General features: G+C 41.2%; 1 protein-coding gene across 1 annotated transcript in view; it reads left to right on the top strand.

The window, feature by feature from the left end:
- Positions 1-19,562, top strand: part of LOC144606354 (clathrin heavy chain 1) — a 79,561-nt gene that overhangs the window by 39,871 nt on the left and 20,128 nt on the right. The window contains exons 7-17 of the mRNA XM_078422381.1: positions 1,632-1,805; positions 5,487-5,684; positions 6,906-7,106; positions 8,011-8,163; positions 8,964-9,086; positions 10,554-10,691; positions 11,878-12,042; positions 12,188-12,368; positions 13,488-13,651; positions 17,854-17,979; positions 18,188-18,330. Coding sequence (XP_078278507.1) covers positions 1,632-1,805; positions 5,487-5,684; positions 6,906-7,106; positions 8,011-8,163; positions 8,964-9,086; positions 10,554-10,691; positions 11,878-12,042; positions 12,188-12,368; positions 13,488-13,651; positions 17,854-17,979; positions 18,188-18,330 — 1,766 coding nt within the window. The remainder of the gene's footprint in view (positions 1-1,631; positions 1,806-5,486; positions 5,685-6,905; positions 7,107-8,010; positions 8,164-8,963; positions 9,087-10,553; positions 10,692-11,877; positions 12,043-12,187; positions 12,369-13,487; positions 13,652-17,853; positions 17,980-18,187; positions 18,331-19,562) is intronic.

Genomic DNA, 19,562 nt, shown 5'->3' with positions numbered 1-19,562 from the left:
TCCTAACTTCTATACAAGATGCTCTGACAGAAGGCCAGAAAAGCTAACTACTTCACGCTGTCCACCTGTGATGCTACTTTCAGGAAACTACCATTTACTGTGAAGGTCCTGCCCTGGCTTGTGTTCCCAAAATGCAGCAATTTGCATTTAAGTGAATTAAACTTCCCTTACTCTGCTAATTCTGCTGTAATTGTTTACTTCAACTGTCTACGATGCCACCTATTTTAATGTCGTCTGCAAAGTTGCTAACCGTGCCTTTTGCATTCTGATTCAAATCCATGATAAAGATGACAAACAACAATGGGGCCCAGCACTGACCCCTGAGGTGCACCACTGGTCACAGGTCTCAAGTCCAGAAAACACCCTCTGCTTCCTACATAAAGTAAATTATGTGTTAATTAGTTAGCTCTCCTTGTGTCCCATGCACTCTAACCTTCTTGGGCACTGTTCCATACAGAACATTGTCAAAAGCCTTGCTGAAATTCATATGCACTGCCTGCTGCCCCACCATCATCAACCTCCTTGGTTACTTTAAACAAAACCCTCAATTCCTCATTCATGAAACAGTATCTCCCATGCTCAAAACCATACTGACTATCCCAAATCAACCCTTGTCTTTCCAGATGCATGTATATCTTACCCCTCAGAATCTTCTCCAGTAACTTTCTAACTACAAATGTTAGGCTTATCGGGGTGTTGTTTTTGGCCATTCATAAATAGAGCCACATAAGCTCCCCTCCGATTTTCTGCCTGATGATGCACATCTCGGACAGGACTGCCAAAATATCTTCAGCTTCCCAGTATTGAATGTACCTGATCATGCCCCAGAGATCTTTCTACTTTCACATGTTTTATGGTGTCCCGTCCTTCTAATGTCAACCTTTACATTAATGCAGTGTATCCCCAAGACATTCCTATATATGTTCCCCAGTAAAACAAGAGGAATATTCATTGTGATCCTTGCCCATCTACTGTAGCTCCACACAGATGTTCACTTCGATTAAGTCCTCCACTTTTCCTTTAGAACTGCTGAGTCATCTTAAAGTGTCAGTGTGTAACCATATACTGTTATCACATGCCCTTTTGCCCTGTGTCCTAACGGTTGTGGAGTAAACTAAAACAATGTTAATGATTGAAGTCTCATTCGCCATGCATTGGACTGTTAAATATTGCGCAGTGATCAGGGGTTGATGTTGATTTGTGGAGACTAGTTTCACGGTTGCAACTTTTAAAATTCCTGGCCTGGCTTGGTTTATAGCAATTCTTTTTGCTGTATCTGAATTGATCACTATCCATTCTTTCATTTCACAAAAGTCTTGTAATTCAAAAATTGCAGTTTAGAATATAGTCTTAACATTGCAAGTATACTGATCTAACTGTACACAAATATTTTAACATCAATCCTCTCTTGTTTCATGCTCAATATGGTGCACAATAGGCCATATTAATCAGCATAGACCTCTATGATAGTGCAATATCAATGTTTGAAGGTATTGTATGCAGCATCCAAGCAATGTTAGTAGGGGGTTACTGAAGAATAATAGGATTCCAAAGGCAGCAGGTACCAAAGCTAATGAAATTCAATCTTTAATTCACATGCAAAGTGAAATTAACACTCTTTTTATTTCAAGATAAGTGTGAAACATGATGTTGTCTTCCTGATCACTAAATATGGATACATCCACTTGTATGATTTGGAGACTGGTACCTGCATCTACATGAACAGGATTAGTGGAGAGACCATCTTCGTTACAGCAGGACATGACTCTACTGCCGGAATAATTGGAGTAAACAGAAAGGGCCAGGTATGTGGTGGTTGAACAAAGTTGTAAGTTTTTGATACTTTGAACTAGGGTTCAAAGTTATTACATGCCAACTTGAATTTTGTGTAAGTATATTTCTTAAGGAGCAAATGGATAATCTGGTGACTATTTCTATTTTGGAGAAATGTTTTTTCTATTCTCCTTGAGGAATTTTGAGCAACTTGCTTTGAATCTACGATCTCCACAATCTTGGCCCATTGAGTTTTTTAGCAACTGAATTGGCAGAATTTGTTATATTTGGCATAAATCATTCATATTTTTGAAGACTCTGCAATTTGAAATAATAATGTGCAAAATATATCACCGGTGTGAGCTCTTGGATTTGTAGTTTGGAGATACAGCATAGAAATTGGGCCTTTAGCCAACAGACCGTGCCGCACCAATTACCCATTCACACTAGTTCTTTGTTATCCTACTTTCTCATCCTCCTCCCAACAAACTAGGGGCAATTTAGAGGTGAATTGATTTATGGACCTGAAAGTCTTTGGGATGTGGTAGGAAACCGGAGCACCCAGAGGAAACCCTTGTCATCACAGGGAGAAAGTGGAAGCTCCACACTGAGGCAAGAATCAAACCTCTGTCTCTGGCGCTGTGGACACCAGTCCTACCAGCTGACCCGTGGGTTTTAGAAGTGTAAAATGTATGAGCAGCACATGATCATTACTGTTTTTCTTAATTTTGTTAATTTAGCAGAGATTATGAATGGCTTTTGTCCTGGAGTCCCTCTGTATCTGCACTTCTCCTTCAAGCCTGGCATTGGCTTCTAAATGTTTTATGGCACATTCCTCAGTCCCTCATCTGCTGATTTGACATTGGTCAGTTCAGAGCCGTTTGTAGCTAAATACTGAATGGAACCTATTTAACCCCAACATCTATAATCCCTTTGATGCTGAAACTGTTCAGCTCTTCAACCTGTAGCTATTTAACACATCTGCTACTGACTGTTCCAATACTCAGCGGGTCAGGCAGCATCTCCAGAGAACATGGATAGGTGATATTTTGGGTCGGGACCTTTCTTCAGATGCAAATTTTTTTTTTTAAACGCTGGTTATTGCCTGGCTTAACTTGTCTAAACTTCCTACATTTGAAGTGTGCAAATATCGCTAAATCAAAATAAACATGAACATCAATTGAGCAAACCATGAAGATGCGTACACTCTTTAGGCAAAACTAAGCGAGGCACGGGTGGAACAATATCGGCATTTGAATCACATGAACATGCTTAAGGATAAGAACATGAAAGCACTAGTTAGACTAGAAATGGGTAATCTTAAAAAAAAATTGTTTAACTTGCAAATGTGACAAAAAATACCTTTATCTTAAGTACTGGAGACATGGGAACAAGGTGGTAATTCCCAGGACCGTATGACCTGTATCCTGAGGTTTTCAAAAAAGGTTACTCTGCTAGTTTGCATTTAATCTACACCATCCACTTAAAGACCACCTGTTCTTCATGATACACTTTTTTTGTGTTAAATGGAGAACAGATGTATTTTGCTGCTTGGTGTCTGCAGTTGCCACTATCATATGTTGCCTGCAGTTTATTTCCACAAGGACACCTTAGAAATGCAGGAATATAGTCTAAATGTGATGAAGGTCACTCTGCCATTTGCCTCCTCCACAAGATCATGGTTGATCTTAACAACACTATCCTGACACATGATTCCATACCATGAGATCTATCGACATGTTTGAGCATTGAGCTTTGTGGCTGTAATATTCGAGCCGGTTCTAACCTCCATCAGCAAATTTTGAAATGGAGTCTATATTAAAATTAATGGTTCATTACAGACTGAAGTTTTTTTGTGATTTCCACGCTTTCCATCGGTTTTGGCAATATTGATTAAATTTACTTAAATTTTCCACATTTAAAATCCTGCATTTAGTGTAAACTTGATATGTTTGCCCTTACAGAGTAACTAATTCTGCCTGTTGTGCAAGGACCTCAAATGGGCCTGCTGGTAGATTACATTTTACTTGAACGACACTGCATTTTCTTGATCTATAGGAAGCTCTGAAATGAGGCTTGCATTTCTGAATCCAGTTTTGCTTTGTAAACTAAAATTATGCAAATGATTACTATGGCAACCTTCCCATCCAATATCAAACAAATGAATAGGCTGATTAGATAATATGAAATGGAGAGTATATCATCTTCAACTGGTCAACTTAGTTCATTCTGATCTGAGAATAAACCACATGAACGGGTGAAATGTTATCTGATTATCAGAACAAGGATGGAAGTTGGTCTTCACCTTTCTCCCCACCAGCCTCTGTATCCACAAATTAACCTCTGACATTTCTGTCACCTCCATTGTGATCCTACCTCCAGTCGCTTCCCATCTCCACCCCATTCTGCCTCCAACAGAAACCGCTCCCTCTGCAAATCCTTGGTTCACTCCTCCCTTCCCACTCGAACCACCCTCTCCCCAGGTACTTTTCCCTTCAACTACAGGAGACGTCACATCTGTCCTTGTACTGCCTCCATCCAGCAGTCCTTCCAGGGGAAACCCTGGTAATTGTTTCCCAGAAACTAATTGTGCTATCCTATTCAATGAAGATTGCGGGATGGGTTTCTGGATATTGGGCTAAACACTAAATGCAATTTCAGCAGATAGCTGTTAAATGTAGATTTGATTTGGTTGCTTTCAGGGACCAACCAGAATGAAGGTGAACATTTTGTTGCTGACCACCTGCAACCTATGTATGGAAATTTAAAGCCAATGCCACCTACCTTTAGGTTATTTTTGAATTTGGATTGATGTGATGCCTCCCATGCAAACTTATTTCAAGGGAAAAAAAATCTAATTTGGTCTTCTCTGAGATGAGCGTCAGCTTCCTTTGGCAATTGAAAGTGGTCTTGCTTTTATATTGCATTCAATATGTCTGAACAGCTCATTTAGTGAAAGCTCGTTTCATTAAATGTTGGATGCAAAACAATGGATTCACTTAGATGCTTTTTAAAACTAAGCAGGTCACTGGAAAAGGTGCAATAAAGATTTGAGAATATTGCTGTGTCTGAGGGATTGAGTTGTAAGGAGAAATTGGATGGGCAGAATTTTCCTCCTTGGAATGTAGGAGCATGAGGGGTGACCTTGGTGTAGAAACTCATGAGGGGCATAGATTGAAGGTGAGGGGAAAGATTGATAAGGGACCTGCGGGATAGCTTTTTCAGAGGGTGGTGCATATATGGAGAGAGTTTCCAGAGGAAACTGGTAGAGGTTGGTGCCATTTCAAATATGTGAAAGACACTTGGGCAGGGGCATTTTGATAGAGGTTTGAGCCAGATGCAGGCAAGTGGGACTTGCTCGATTAGACTCTATTTAGTTGGCATGTGTAGGAAGGAACTACTGATGCTGGTTTGCACCAGAGATAGACACGAAATGCTGGAGTAACTCAGTGCGACAGGCAGCATCACTGGATAGAGGAATGGGTGACGTTTTGGGTTGAGAACTGCCTTCAGACTGGGAGGTTGGCATGATGTGTTGAGCTGAAGGGCCTGCTTCTTTGATGTTTAACTGACTGTATGACATTGCTCTTGTATGGATTGTCCTAAAGACAACCCTGGTATTCAAAAGTGGTGTTCATGATAATTGATTTTGCTATTTTCAGTACTGTTTCTCCTTGACAAAATCTTAAACAACATATTTTTGTCTTTTGCAGGTATTGTCAGTTTGTGTTGAAGAGGAGAACATCATCCCTTACATTACAAATGTGTTGCAGAATCCAGATCTTGCCCTGCGCATGGCTGTGCGCAATAACCTGGCTGGAGCAGAGGAACTATTCGCTCGGAAATTCAATACTCTCTTTGCTCAGGGAAACTATTCTGAAGCAGCAAAAATAGCTGCAAATGCTCCAAAGGTAATGTACCATTTAGCTTCCCTCTTTTGGGAGGGGAGAGGGTAACAGTGAGGTACGTGACGTGTGGAGTTGAATAATTTATGTCTTTTTTAATCTTGTACCACAGGTCACTTTCTAGCCTGTAAAATTAAGGATCTAATTCCATTTAACAATAAACATTTAATAGTGACAGTGAAGAAAACTAATGGCATGTTGGCCTTCATTGCGAGAGGATTTGAGTTGGAAGCAAGGAGGTCCTACTGCAGTTGTACAGGGCCCTGATGAGACTGCACCTGGAGTATTGTATGCAATTTTGGTCTCCTAATTTGAGGAAGGACATTATTGCTATTGAGGGAGTATAGGTTCACCAGGTTAATTCCCGGGATGGCGGGACAGACATATGATGAAAGAATGGGTCGACTGACTTGTATTCACTGGAATTTAGAAGGATGAGAGGGGATCTTATAGAAACATATAAAATTCTTAAAGGATTGGACAGGCTAGATGCAGGAAAAATGTTCCCGATGTGGGAATCCAGAACCAGGGGTCACAATTTAAGAATAAGGGGTAGGCCATTTAGGACTGAGATGAGGAAAAACTTTTGTACCCAGTGAGTTGTGACTGTGGAATTCCCTGCCACAGAAGGCAGAGGCCAATTCACTGGATGTTTTCAAGAGAGAGTTAAATTTAGCTCTAGGGGCTAAAGGAATGAAGGGATATATGGGGGAAAAAAGCAGGAATGGGGTACTGATTTTAGATACGATATGATAAAACTTTATTCATCCCCGGAGGGAAATTGGTCTGCCATGATGATCAGCCATGATCATATTGAATAACGATGCTGGATCGAAGGGCCAAATGGCCTACTCCTGCACCTATTGTAATATATTTCAATGTTTCTATGACATTTGTGGAACATTAGTTGTTTTTATGCTATCTGCATTCTTCATCACCCATTGAGCAAAATTTAGTAGCAAGTTTAGTTATAATCAACTGGTCATGTTGGAATTTTGAGGAACTCAGTGGGTCAGATTGCACCTGTGGAGGGAATGGACTGACTACCTTCTTCAGACTGAAGGTTCTTGACATGAAACATTGTCCATTCTCTGCATAGGTACTGCCTGACCCCGCTGAATTCCTCCAGCACTGATTTTGATTGAGATTTCCATAGTGGCTGAAGTCTTCAAGTATTTATTTATGTTTACTTTGATCTGTCACTTTGCTTTTTGTTTCTTGAAACAGGGTATCTTGCGTACTCCAGACACGATCAGGCGTTTTCAGAGTGTACCGGCCCAACCAGGACAAACTTCACCCCTGCTTCAGTACTTCGGGATTCTGCTTGATCAAGGGCAGCTGAACAAATTTGAGTCTTTGGAACTTTGCCGACCAGTGTTGCAGCAAGGCCGTAAGCAGTTGCTTGAGAAGTGGCTGAAGGAGGATAAGGTAATGCCTGCATAACAGATGGCATTCTAATTCCGTTTCAGTCAATAGTCCTTGTGCACAGCATGCATCTTGATGCGATTGCATTGTGTAATGTCCTTGAGTACAGTGTAAATTAGTCGGAATCTTGGCAGATAAAATGAATCTAATTGCTTGCACCAAGATGCAGGTCACTGATTTTGTTTACGAGTACTTCTAGTTAACCTACGGGAAGGAATGAACAAACAACATTCGAACAGCACAGGAATAAGCTCTGTGTGTAACATGCCAAGTTAAACTAATCGCCTCTGCCTGCATGTGATCCATAATCCCTCCATTCCCTGTGTATCCATGAGCCTATCTTAGTTAAATACAAATTTTGTATCTGCCTCCGCCACTACCCCTGGCAGTGTATTCCAGGCATCCATCACTGTCTAAATATTAAAAACACAAACTTGTCCTGCACATCTCCTTTAAAATGTATCCTCAAACCCTAGCCCTTGAGTCAATTCCAATTTCTTCTATTTTCTAAATTAAAGTTGATTCTTAAGTGAATTTAAATTTTCTAATAAGCATTTTGCAATCCCACACATTTTTCCAGTACTTGAATTGCAAATCAGTTCCTAGTTAACTTGAGCTATCCATTGGGGCCTTGTTTTCCTGCTGTGCCGAGTAACTGACCCGACTTATACCTCACAATGCTACAAGGGCGATAACATGGCATCTTTTCAATGTGGTTTAGTTAGTCCACTTGTGATTAAACTTAGTTTATTGGCTTGGATAACTTGGAATCTTGAGGTACAGAGTGTTGAACATTCCTTCCACTTGTTTTAAATGTGCTGAGCACCAGGTTGACAAATTAGGCTTCAAAAGTTGTTTTGCTATAATAAATTTCTAATTATATTTTAACTTTTCTTTGTTCCTGTAGCTGGAATGCTCAGAGGAACTTGGAGATATTGTGAAGTCTGTGGACCCCACTCTGGCACTGAGCGTCTATTTGAGAGCAAACGTCCCCAATAAGGTGATCCAGTGCTTTGCTGAAACGGGTCAATTCCAGAAGATTGTGCTCTATGCCAAGAAGGTATGTTTCAATTGAAATGTAATGTGGCGATTTGCTTGTTTAGTAGTTGGACTTGCTGTGCAGTTCCTTTTAGAGCATATTATACCTGCCTTCCAACTTTGGAAAAGGTTGTAAGTATTTTTCTGGACACGTAGCAATTTTTGTTCCTTGAAGTCTTCAGTTGAGGGAGTCGAATTAGATCGGATCTGTTTCTCTTCCCTTGGTGCAGACAAAGAAGAAAGGTCTGACGAAGGGTCTCGACCCGAAGCGTCACCCGTTCCTTCCCTCCAGAGATGCTTCCTGTCCCGCTGAGTTACTCCAGCATTTTGTGTCTACCTTCACTTCCTTTGGTTCTGTTTATGTGGGATGCTTCCTTTGATGCTGCCTTAAAATTATGCGTTTGCCTCCACTCGTCTCCAAGTCCACTTAATTGTTGATTTCTTTGATTTTAACTTGTAAGTACCAGATATAGGTTTTGGTCACTACCCTGAAATTTAGCATTAAAACATTTAACACTATTTCATATACTTCATCTCATGGCAATGACCAGGGCCCACCTGTATGGTGTCCACCTGTGCCAAGAACTTGTTTGTTTAACAAATTAAAGTTTCAGGTCTACATTCATTGGATGGATTTGGCTGCAGCTGATGAGAAATTTGGTGTGTTAACATGAATCAACAAAGTAAATCTATATTTTACCATTCCTTTTTTCAGTTGAGGGAATTTAAGTATTGAATTGTAATGTCGAATCTACTTTGATTGCAGCATGAATGTATTTAAAAAAAAACCATTTTGCTCAAATTTCCATTGTCTATTCTAAGGTTGGATACTCACCGGACTGGATCTTTCTGCTGAGAAATGTGATGAGGGTTGGGCCTGATCAGGGACTTCAGTTTGCTCAAATGTTGGTTCAGGATGAAGAGCCTCTTGCCGACATCACTCAGGTGAGAATTTGATTCTTCTCTTTGAGACTCTTGATTTTTTTTTCTTCTTTGGAATACTTGTGCATTATAACTTGTAGCACTAAATAGTCTTGTGCTAAAACTTTTGCAGACTGCAATTCAAATCGTCTTAAGTTACTGGGTTTGGGTTAGTTTATTGTCATGGGCACCAGTGTGCAATGAAATTCCATTAAGAACACTGAATCTCCCCCTGTTTATTTGAAGGTTTCTAGTTGGATAATCCCTGATTCTAGTCAGAATGCAAGTCATTTGATGAAACTGGTACTCATTCAAATTGGATAAATTGGTCTTGTTGGGTGGCACAGCTGGTAGAGCTGCTGCTTCACAGCGCCAGAGACATGGGTTCAATCTTGACCTCTGGTACTTTCTGTGTGGCGTTTGCACATTCTCCATGGCCCCCGTGGATTTCCTCTGGGAGCTCTGGTTTCCTCCCATATCCCAAAGACATGCATTTGTTAGATAATTGGCTTCTGCAAAGTGCCCCTTGTGTGTAGGAAGAGAATGAGAAAGTAGAATAACATAGAATTAGTGTGACTTGGTGGGCCGAAGGGCCTATTTCTATGCTGTGCCTTTCAATCTATCAAACATACTCCAATCCACTAACTTGGGGCAACTGGGATTTTATCACCTGCTTGATTTGTTTTGAAAAAAAATCCATTGCAGTTGAATTGTCAAATGGCTTTAGGTGATGGAGCTCTTTCGGAATGGAATTTATTTAATGTAACATCAGTTTCAAGAATAATGGAGTACTGACATTGATTCATGGCCCAATATGAACTAAAGATTTTGGTAAACTTGTGGCAAGTGCCACAGTTCTATTCCTTTTGAATGTAAAGTGGAATGTGAAGTTTAACTTTAGCCGGGACTAATTTTAGTGATTTGAGTTCTGTTCTCGAGGGTGAAATAAAACTTGCCTAGTTTCTGGAAATTATTAACTCCAATAGTTCTTGGGGCTGGAGATGTATTTATGGTATGTGGCAATTGAATATAATGGTGACTTGAATTCCACTCTCAATCTTGGTTAAAGCATGATAATGTCTGGAATATACTATGCGCAAAGATGTAATATTTAGTAACTCAAGCATTTTTTTGTGGATGATCAATGGGCTGGGAATTTATAATGGGTGGCTTCCAAACCCTTTTCGGGAATTACTTAGCTTTGCCCAGCACTTCCACAGGCTGGTGACGTGGTTCTAAATTTGCATGATTCGCTTCATTTGGAAAAGATTAAATAATCTGCCCAATCTCCTGGCAGCAAGTACCCCATTAGGATCTTGTCATTTCATTTAATGATTTGATTTTCTTTAGTCTGTTGAAAATCATTTCCAATATGCACCTTTGGTTGATTTACCCTCTATTGCAAGGTTGGTTAAATAACTGCGTGCATTATTCTATAGTGCTTTGGGGGAAAAAGAAAATAATGCACTATTTCCAACTGTCTTGTTGCAGATTGTAGACGTGTTCATGGAATACAACCTGATCCAACAGTGCACATCGTTCCTGCTTGATGCACTCAAGAATAACCGTCCATCAGAAGGCCCCCTGCAGACCCGCCTCCTGGAAATGAACCTTATGCATGCTCCTCAGGTACATGTTTAGCTTGGAAATGCTTGCTCCACGCCCCTGGGATAGTGTGCAAAGACCTTGAGGACTGATGTTTGCCAGTCACCACCAAGCCCTGCCTGAGATGTAGGATTTAGAACTCTACTTTGCTCAATTGGTGCAGGTTCATTGGGTACCCCTTTTGTATTTCTGACTCTACAACTCTGTGGTCAGGAAGCACCTAGCCGGTCGAGCAGCAACGGGGAGAAGAGCTACAGTTACTTTCTTGCGTCGAGGACCTGCCTAAACTGAGGAAATATTAACACAAATGTTGTGGTGAGGGTGGATCAGAGGGAATGTACAAGGTGAGTGTAGGGACCAGTCATCAGATGACACTTGTTATACCTGTAGTAAGCATCAACGGGAAATTGAATTATGGTGCAGCCACATGTCTACAAGTGGAATGACGGTCTGAAATTAAATCCAGTAGCTCTTTGGGCTGCGGCATAACAATGTGGAAGGTGAGGTGCTGTTCCTTGAGCTCTGATCCCATTAAAGGAGGCCAAACACTAGCCGATTAGAATGAGTTGGAGATCCAGTGATGAATTTCAAGAAGCATTAACTAGTCTTTTTTTAAAACACTTGCATTCTAATAAAATCAACCACTGATGCCCAAGAATAATTTGCATAATTTCTCCTATTTCCCCATGTTCGTCTGGAAATGTAAATGCAGCAATTTTGCTATGACTTAATTCTGACCTGTTCACTTCAGATGGGAGGGACAGTCAAAGCAAAGTACCTTTGGCTGACTCATTCACCCTCTAGTGGCTGTTTGGGTTAATACCATTTCAATTATCTGCCAGGTTGTTGCATTGAATGTGGTATTGCTTCAGTATCACTTCAGATGGCCTGTTTAAATATGAAGGAGTGACTCTAGTGTTCATTATGCCCAGCTTTTTTTTCATTTGGCACCTACCATATGGATGCTTTGACTCATTCCCAGATGTATTGCTAATCTTGTGATTTTGCTTGTAGGAGTTGGCATCTGTACAGTTGATGTCTCCGTATCCGACTGCTGACTATTTAAATGCCTGATCTTTCTTTCATCCAGAATGAAGTGGGATAGTGCACAAGTAAAAATCTGGCACATTGTCATAGAGCTTTATTTTCCCATGACCAAATGCTCAAGCCTGTGTACACTCTTTATAATTTACTTGTCTTTGCTTTGCAGGTAGCAGATGCTATTCTTGGAAATCAGATGTTCACTCACTATGATCGTGCGCACATTGCTCAGCTTTGTGAGAAGGCTGGACTGTTGCAAAGGGCTCTGGAACATTATACAGATCTCTATGACATCAAGCGTGCTGTTGTCCACACCCACCTCCTCAATCCTGAGGTCAGTAATTTCTACCATTTAGTTTTTGGGATGTGGGTTTGGAAACTGAGGGCTAATATAAGTATTTTAAAAAGCCAACATGGCTAAATTTCATGTTGCAAACCTGTTAAATTACAACTTTGCCATTACTATAAACTTCCCACAGTGGCTTGTCAATTACTTCGGCTCTCTGTCCGTTGAGGATTCTGTTGAATGCCTGCGTGCCATGCTGTCTGCTAACATCCGTCAAAATCTGCAGATCTGTGTGCAAGTTGCCTCCAAATACCATGAGCAACTAGGCACACAGCAACTGATCGAACTATTTGAGTCTTTCAAGAGCTTTGAAGGTAGATGCTAAAATTTCTTTTGAACTAACACGGGTGGAGATTTGGGCCATGAATTAGTAATATTAAGTTCCAGCTGTCAAAAGTGAGATTTTATCTAACTGAATACTGCAATGCACAATCAGGGTGTCTCTTGTAAATTCCTCATTTGACACAAGTCTAATTAGCAGTTAAAGAATAAATATCACAGCCTAAGCAATCAAGCGTCACCATAATCCTTCATTCCTATGTGAGGAAGGGTCTCCTGCTATTTCTTTAACAATTAGTTCCTTCACTGCTATCCTCAAATGCAGAACACCTGCTGCTTCCTAATCGCAACAGTTGCCTCCAAGCATTTCTGGTTAATTTGCAATGCTCCTGCTTGCTTCTGTGCATCCAATCTTTGCTTGCTCCTGGGTTCATGTACTAATTTGATTTCTACTAGCATAACCTGACCCCATAACTTGGTGTACACTCTGTATCCTGTCACTTTGATTAAATGAATACACAACGTTGCTCTCCAACTTGATCCTGATTGCAACCGCAACTGCTCTATCGTTTCTTAACTTGATGTAAGTGTACCTTTTTTGCCTTAACAATTCAAATAATTTGCCTATCATGTTCGTCAATCAGTCTTGTCTTTGATCTATATTGGTTGCAATTGGCTGTTAAATCATGAAATGCGGCATCTCGTTATTTTCTCATTAGAAATCAAAATCTACATTTGTTTGCACAGCTCTGCCTTGTTCCCTGCCTCTGTAAACGTGAGCTTAAACTTCTTTAATGCTTCATGCAACCTTTGCCTGTCAGTCTATCTGCCTCTCGGGACATTAATAAGCACATTGAATTGCCAGAGTCAAGTTAAGGCAGATAGCTGATTTACATTCTTAGTTCTATTTAGCTGATGTAACAGCTAAGTAGTAGGTAGATCCACATGTTCTAATGTTGCGAATAGTTTCTTTGGATTTGTAAAGGTTTGATTGCTTGGAAATAAGTGGTCTCTGTTTTGATGAATATCTCCATGTAAGTTTTTTTTTGAAATCTGAAATTTGGAATAGTAATGGGGCTTTTGTGCTTGGGTTATAGGTAAAAGTGTTGGCTCCCATAAAGAACAAAATACCATGTAAAAGCTTTTCTTTTAAGGTCTGTTCTACTTTTTGGGCTCCATTGTAAACTTCAGTCAAGATCCAGAAGTTCACTTCAAGTATATTCAGGCTGCCTGCAAAACTGGTCAGATCAAAGAGGTGGAGAGAATTTGTCGTGAGAGCAATTGCTATGATCCAGAGCGTGTGAAGAACTTTCTCAAGGTAAACTCTTTTCATGGTTTTGCTTTGCCATAAACTCCACAATGTGCAGTTTAAAAGTTTAAACATGTTTCATGCAACCTTTGTCTTTCAGTTGGGAACAAAAATCCCTGTAGATTACCTTGTTTTCTTGAAGCTCCTCATGTTCGTGCACATGGAACACAAGAACAGGCCTTTTGGCCCACATTGTTTGTGCTGAACACATCAAGATAAATTAAACTCAACTTCCTTCAGAGGAACCCGATCCTTCCATTCCCTTCATATCCATGTGCTATCCAAAAGCCTCTTCAACACCGTTATTGTATCTGAGGCCACCACCACCCCTGGCAGGCACCCGCTCCACACTACAAAACAACTCGCCTTTAAACTTTGGCCCTCTCACCTTAAAGCTGTGCCCTTTAGTATTTGATATTGCCACCCCTGGATAAAGGTTCTGACCGTCTACACTATTTGTCTTCCCCCCCACCCCTGAACTATAGAGAAAACAATCAAACTTTATTTAACCTGCACTCGTGTAATTTGTTCTCCATGTGTAATTCAACAATGTGCTGACCTGTGCAGGATCCATAGAACTGTTTAATAATGTTTTATAATATTTGTCCTACTTGATAATGTAAACCATACCCACGTCCAAAAATGTATGTTTGAATTGGCTTGGTCATTGAACTGTGCTGCCAAAATAGTTCAATATTTACAATTCTTTGTGTCCTGACATAAACAGTTGCAAGTCACTTTGAGGTGTCGTATAACATTTACTTTCTTAAACCAAGACTTTAAGTTGCTCCGTGTGAATGAGTCATTGCAGATGCCACTAAAGTGGGTGGTATCTTCGATAGCAAAGATGGTCGTCTAAAATTGAAGAATCTTGATCAGTTAGGCAAGTTGGCTGAGGAATGGTTGAAGGAGTTTAATGCAGATAAGTGCAAGGTGTTGCATTTTGGGAAGTATAACCAAGGCAGGACCTGCAGTGAATGGCGGGTTTCTGGGAGTGCTGTAGAGCAGAGTGATCCACGAGTGCAGTAGGTACATAGTTCCTTCAATGGCAGCATAGGGTCGTCAAGAAGGTTTTTGGTACATTGGGTTTCATCAGTCAGGGTATTGAGTATAGAAGTTGGGATGTTATGTACAGTTGTCCATGATGTTGGTGCGGCCACATTTGGAGTATTTTTGCATCTTTGTTGTGTTATTGGAAATGGGTAAAATAGAAAATGGCAACGTGTTATTGGAAGTATGCCATTTGACTGGAAAGAGGGCAGAGAAGATGGAGAAGGTGAATGCATAGTCTTTTACCCAGAGCAGGGGAATCAAGAACCAGAGGACATGTTTAAGGTAAGGGGGAGGGGGGGGGGGGGGTAAATGTTTAATAGGAACCTGTCGGGCAATTTTTTCCCCCTCACACATAGGGTGGCGAGTATATGGAACGAGCTGCCAGAGAAGACAGTTGAGGCAGTACTCCACCTAAAGTCTGACCATCATTCTATATACGTGGAAAAATACAGCACAGGAACACAATGTCTGACAAGTTGGAACTTAACCTTGCGACTTGCAGATCTTGCTCCACTTTTCCGCATCCAAGTCATTTGTGTAAGGGTCCCAGTGCCAATTCCTCTGGGACACTAGTCATAGGTATCTAGTCTCCTATTGCCAAGCCAGTTTGTGACCATGTCTTGGTTTCCATGGAGCCCTAGCCTTTTTGAACCAATCTGCCACGAGGGACCGTATCAAAGGATTTGGTAAAGTCTTTGCACATCTGCTGTCCTGCCTTCATTCAAGTAATTTGTTATCTCTGAAGATTTACTGTAAATTTGAACTACTTTCAGAATGAGATGATGTATCCGTGGCTAAGAATGGATGGAAAGGAGCTTCGTAACTGCAATTTAACTTCTTTAAAAAAACCTGTATTGGTCTAATTGTGTACTTTGAGCATTTATTTTACAAATCCTATTCCTTTCCCTGCCACCCCCCAGTCAACCTTGTTGACTAAAAGTCCTCAAAAGCTTTTCACCGTAGCTACGAATCATTAAGTGCTTAAAGCTTCATGTAGCAATAGGACAGACAAAACTGTAAAAGCTTGTTCAAGTGCTAAAATTTGAGAATGTTAAACTTGGTCTGCCGTTTATGATGAATTTGGTGACTAGCTCCTGATGGAACCTATTGTCTTTTGTGCTGTTTCTTGTTTCTGGAATGTGCAGGACATGTATCAGGTAAACTTTATAATGCAGGTTGCCTCTCCCTTTCTCCTTCACTCTGTTTGAGCAGACTCGATCCTCTGTATTTTTGCAGAATAGTGCTCTTGGATGTGGAGATTGGCTTAACCAGTTGGATATTGAGATCCACAAACCTATTTCCCAAAAATGTATCTTTACATGTAACTGCTCTGCATGAACACCTACTGACAAGGCAATCCAACTTACCTCAATAGCTTTGTCAAAATATTTAGTTTGCACTTGGACGTGTAAATTAAGACTTTAAAATATTGCAAAGCTATAGTCTTGACTGTTAGCAGGCTTGGTGGTTTTAATGCGTCTTTGTATTTGTAACCTCATCCAAGCTTGGATGTTGTCCAGGGTGCACCTTCAAACACTGCACCATGTTGAATTACAAACCTGAAATCCATCTATCTGAATTAGAAGGGAAACTGCAATTGAAGGGGCATGATAATCTTAAGGTTTATTGCACTAATTCAGATAGGTGGATTATTGATTTTCTTTCATCTAGAGATTTTGGTGTCTTGATCTGAGCATCTAAGACTAGTAATAGCAAACATCAGAAGAATAGATGTCATCAAAATGATATCCTGCTATCTCTAGCTTTCTGGTTTATAGCCTGACAGGATGGTTGACTTTCAACTATTTTCAAGGAAGTCACGTGAAGGATAATTGGGAATGGCCAATGAATGATAGTTGTGGAAGCAGCTGATTTAATAATTGTCTTGTGTCTTTACACAAGTCACTTGAATGATTACTATCTAATTAGGTTACATAAACTGGATAAGTAGGGACATTTGTGGTTAATCCTGCATTTAAAGGGAGCATGGGAAATAGGATCTGATCAGTTGGATGTGAAATCTTTCTCAACCATCCAACAGATTGTCGATAGGGTTGTAGTTAATCGTGTTCTTTATCTGAAATTTAGACAGTTATGATGTTGCCCTTGTATAAAGTGTCCCGATAGATGCTACTGAACTAAAAGTTTTGTCTCTGGCTTCCAATGCAGAATATGATCTATTGAAATTTAAATATCAACGAACAATTCAGGACATGACTAGTTATTTTTCCATCGGATTGGTGGAAATTCAATTATGGATGACTGAAATAGACCATTTGGGAATTGGGGTAAGCACTTGGAGCTGGTATACTGCAGATTATGGCTGAAAGGTATAGGGGAAGTAATTTCTGAATTCCAGATTAAAACTCCATCCAATCTTGTAACAATGTCTGCTTCCTGATCCCAGAGTGCTATTCTTGCAGCAATTACTAGCTTAAAGATCCCTGCATTAGCTTTGGGATTATTATCTTAATGCATCTAAACTTGATTTGTCACTAAAACGCTCTTGGGCTAAGTTTGAAAATGGAGGAATTTGGATGAGCCTTGCATTTAAAACTACAGATTTGGTACGGGAGCCATTAACTGTTGTAAGCTGAATTTAACATGTTCCTTTCTCAGCCAAGCAGTATGTACCACATCCTTGTGTTAAAAGATTGATTAGATGGACGATTAGACAAAGATGCATTTAAGATGAATTTGACTAATGGCTTGTTTTTTTGGAACCCTGTTCATAGCTAGCTGCTCATTCCTTCAGTCTATCTTGCCCACAGCTAGTGTGACTCGTTGAGTAAGCTTGTTGCTAATGTTTTGGAATATGTTTGAATTAATCAAGACCTTGACTAGAAATCTCGAGGTGAAATGTTTACCAATAAATAGAATGTCTATAGGGTTAAATACAGAGCTTGTATTGTAAACCTTATTTCCCCCTTTTTTCCACATTCATCTCTTTAGCACTAAAGTTCCTTTCATAGATGTGTCTAGGATATGGCCACTTTTGTAGTTTTAGAATGTTTTGCACAATGTTTGATTAAACACTCTTGGAGATAAGCGGCAGCATTTCTGCGTATCTTTAAAAATGTATTTTAAAATGTCATGAACAAAGTAGTTGGTTCATGGTCTTGAACTCTGAAGCTACTCACTAAATGCCTTGTTTCTAGGAGGCCAAATTGACTGACCAGCTGCCACTGATTATAGTTTGTGACCGTTTTGACTTTGTGCATGACCTGGTGTTGTATCTGTACCGCAACAACCTGCAGAAGTACATTGAGATCTATGTTCAGAAGGTGAGTGAGCTCTTCAAGAAGATGCCTTTTGCTGTAAATCCTTTGTCAAGTGGCTTGTGGTTACGGGGGGTGGGGGGGTGGTTCAAGTTGAGAAGGTAAATTTCTCAGCACTTTCCATACTCTGCTGACCACGTGTAAAGGGTTTGTCGTATTTGCATGTACTTTATTGTGACTGGAATGTGTCAAGAACGTGATTATGCTTGTGTAGGTGAACCCAAGTCGTTTGCCAGTCGTGGTCGGAGGACTACTTGATGTGGATTGTTCTGAGGATGTCATCAAGAATCTGATACTGGTTGTACGTGGGCAGTTCTCTACTGATGAACTGGTTGCTGAAGTAGAGAAGCGAAACAGGTATCCTGCTCATCCTATGCTATAACCTGTGGCCAATTTAATCTTGCCAATCTGAAGCAGCGTCCCGGCTCAAAATGTCGTCTATCCATGTCCTCCAGAAATGCTGCCTGGCTCGCTGAACTCCTCCAGCACTTTCATTTTTAATCTTGCCAACATGGTTTAACTATATGAATATTGGCGATTACATTTCATAAGTTTGTAGTTGGAATATAATTCATACTAGTGTCAGATATGCTAAAATGCACTTCAACTACAACCAAGCCATGGAAGGATTTGTCAAAATCCAGCACTTCTCCAGACACCCCAGTTCCCTTCAGCCAATTATCTGATGTCTGTTTTGGTGCTCGATCTAGGCATAAACTCTCTTGTCCTCTAATATCTGGATAAAACACAATCAAATGGCGGCGCTGCCATAGCAGCTGCGGCTTACCTGCGGTCCATTTGTCTTTGTGTTTTTGTTGTTTTTTTGTCTTAATTGTAGTTGTGATGTGGTGTTTTTGTGTTTGTGTACTATGTGTGTATGTGGGGGGGAGGGGGGGGAACTGTAAAATTGTAAATAGGTGTCCCTTCCGAACGGAGACCCGACCTTTGTTTTCTGGGCCGTGTCTCCGTTCCTGCTGCGGCCTACCATCGGCCCAACTCCTGGAGCTGGCTGCCTCCAGGGCTCTGGTTCGCAGAGCCCACGGATCGGACTTACCATCAGCGGAGCCGGCCGTCCACGGAGGCTGCGGGAGCGGCTGCGACTTGCCTTAGGCTCGGGCCGCGTGGATGCCGACATCGGGAGCTCCGGCAGCGGCAGCGGGTTCGCCCGCCCCGGATCGCGGGGCTTGGGTCGCGGACATTTCACTGTCCGGCGCGGCCTAAGATATGCCGCGGGATATTTCTCTGCTGGGCGGGGGCTTCAATGTCGGGAGCCACGACCGCCCCGACGTGCAGCAACAGCGGCAGCAGCAGCGTGTTCGCCCGCCCCGGATCGGACTTATCATCGGCGGAGCTGGCCGTCTTCGGAGGCTGCGGGAGCGGCTGGGACTCGCCTTAGGCTCCGGCCGCTGCGGACCGTCCGGCGCGGCCTGCAACCACAACAACCTGACTGCGGGAGAAGACGGCAGGAGAAGGGAAAGACATTGTGGCCTTCCATCACAGTGAGGAGAGGACTGGAGGAGACTCACTGTGATGGATGTTTCTTTGATGGATGTTTCTTTTTTTTGTGTGTTTTTGGGGTTGTGTAATTT

This window comes from Rhinoraja longicauda, chromosome 26, assembly GCF_053455715.1.
Source record: "Rhinoraja longicauda isolate Sanriku21f chromosome 26, sRhiLon1.1, whole genome shotgun sequence".
In the NCBI taxonomy this organism is placed as follows: domain Eukaryota; kingdom Metazoa; phylum Chordata; class Chondrichthyes; order Rajiformes; family Arhynchobatidae; genus Rhinoraja; species Rhinoraja longicauda.
The sequence above is the reverse complement of the archived record's forward strand: the minus strand, read 5'-3'. Positions and strand labels throughout refer to the sequence as shown.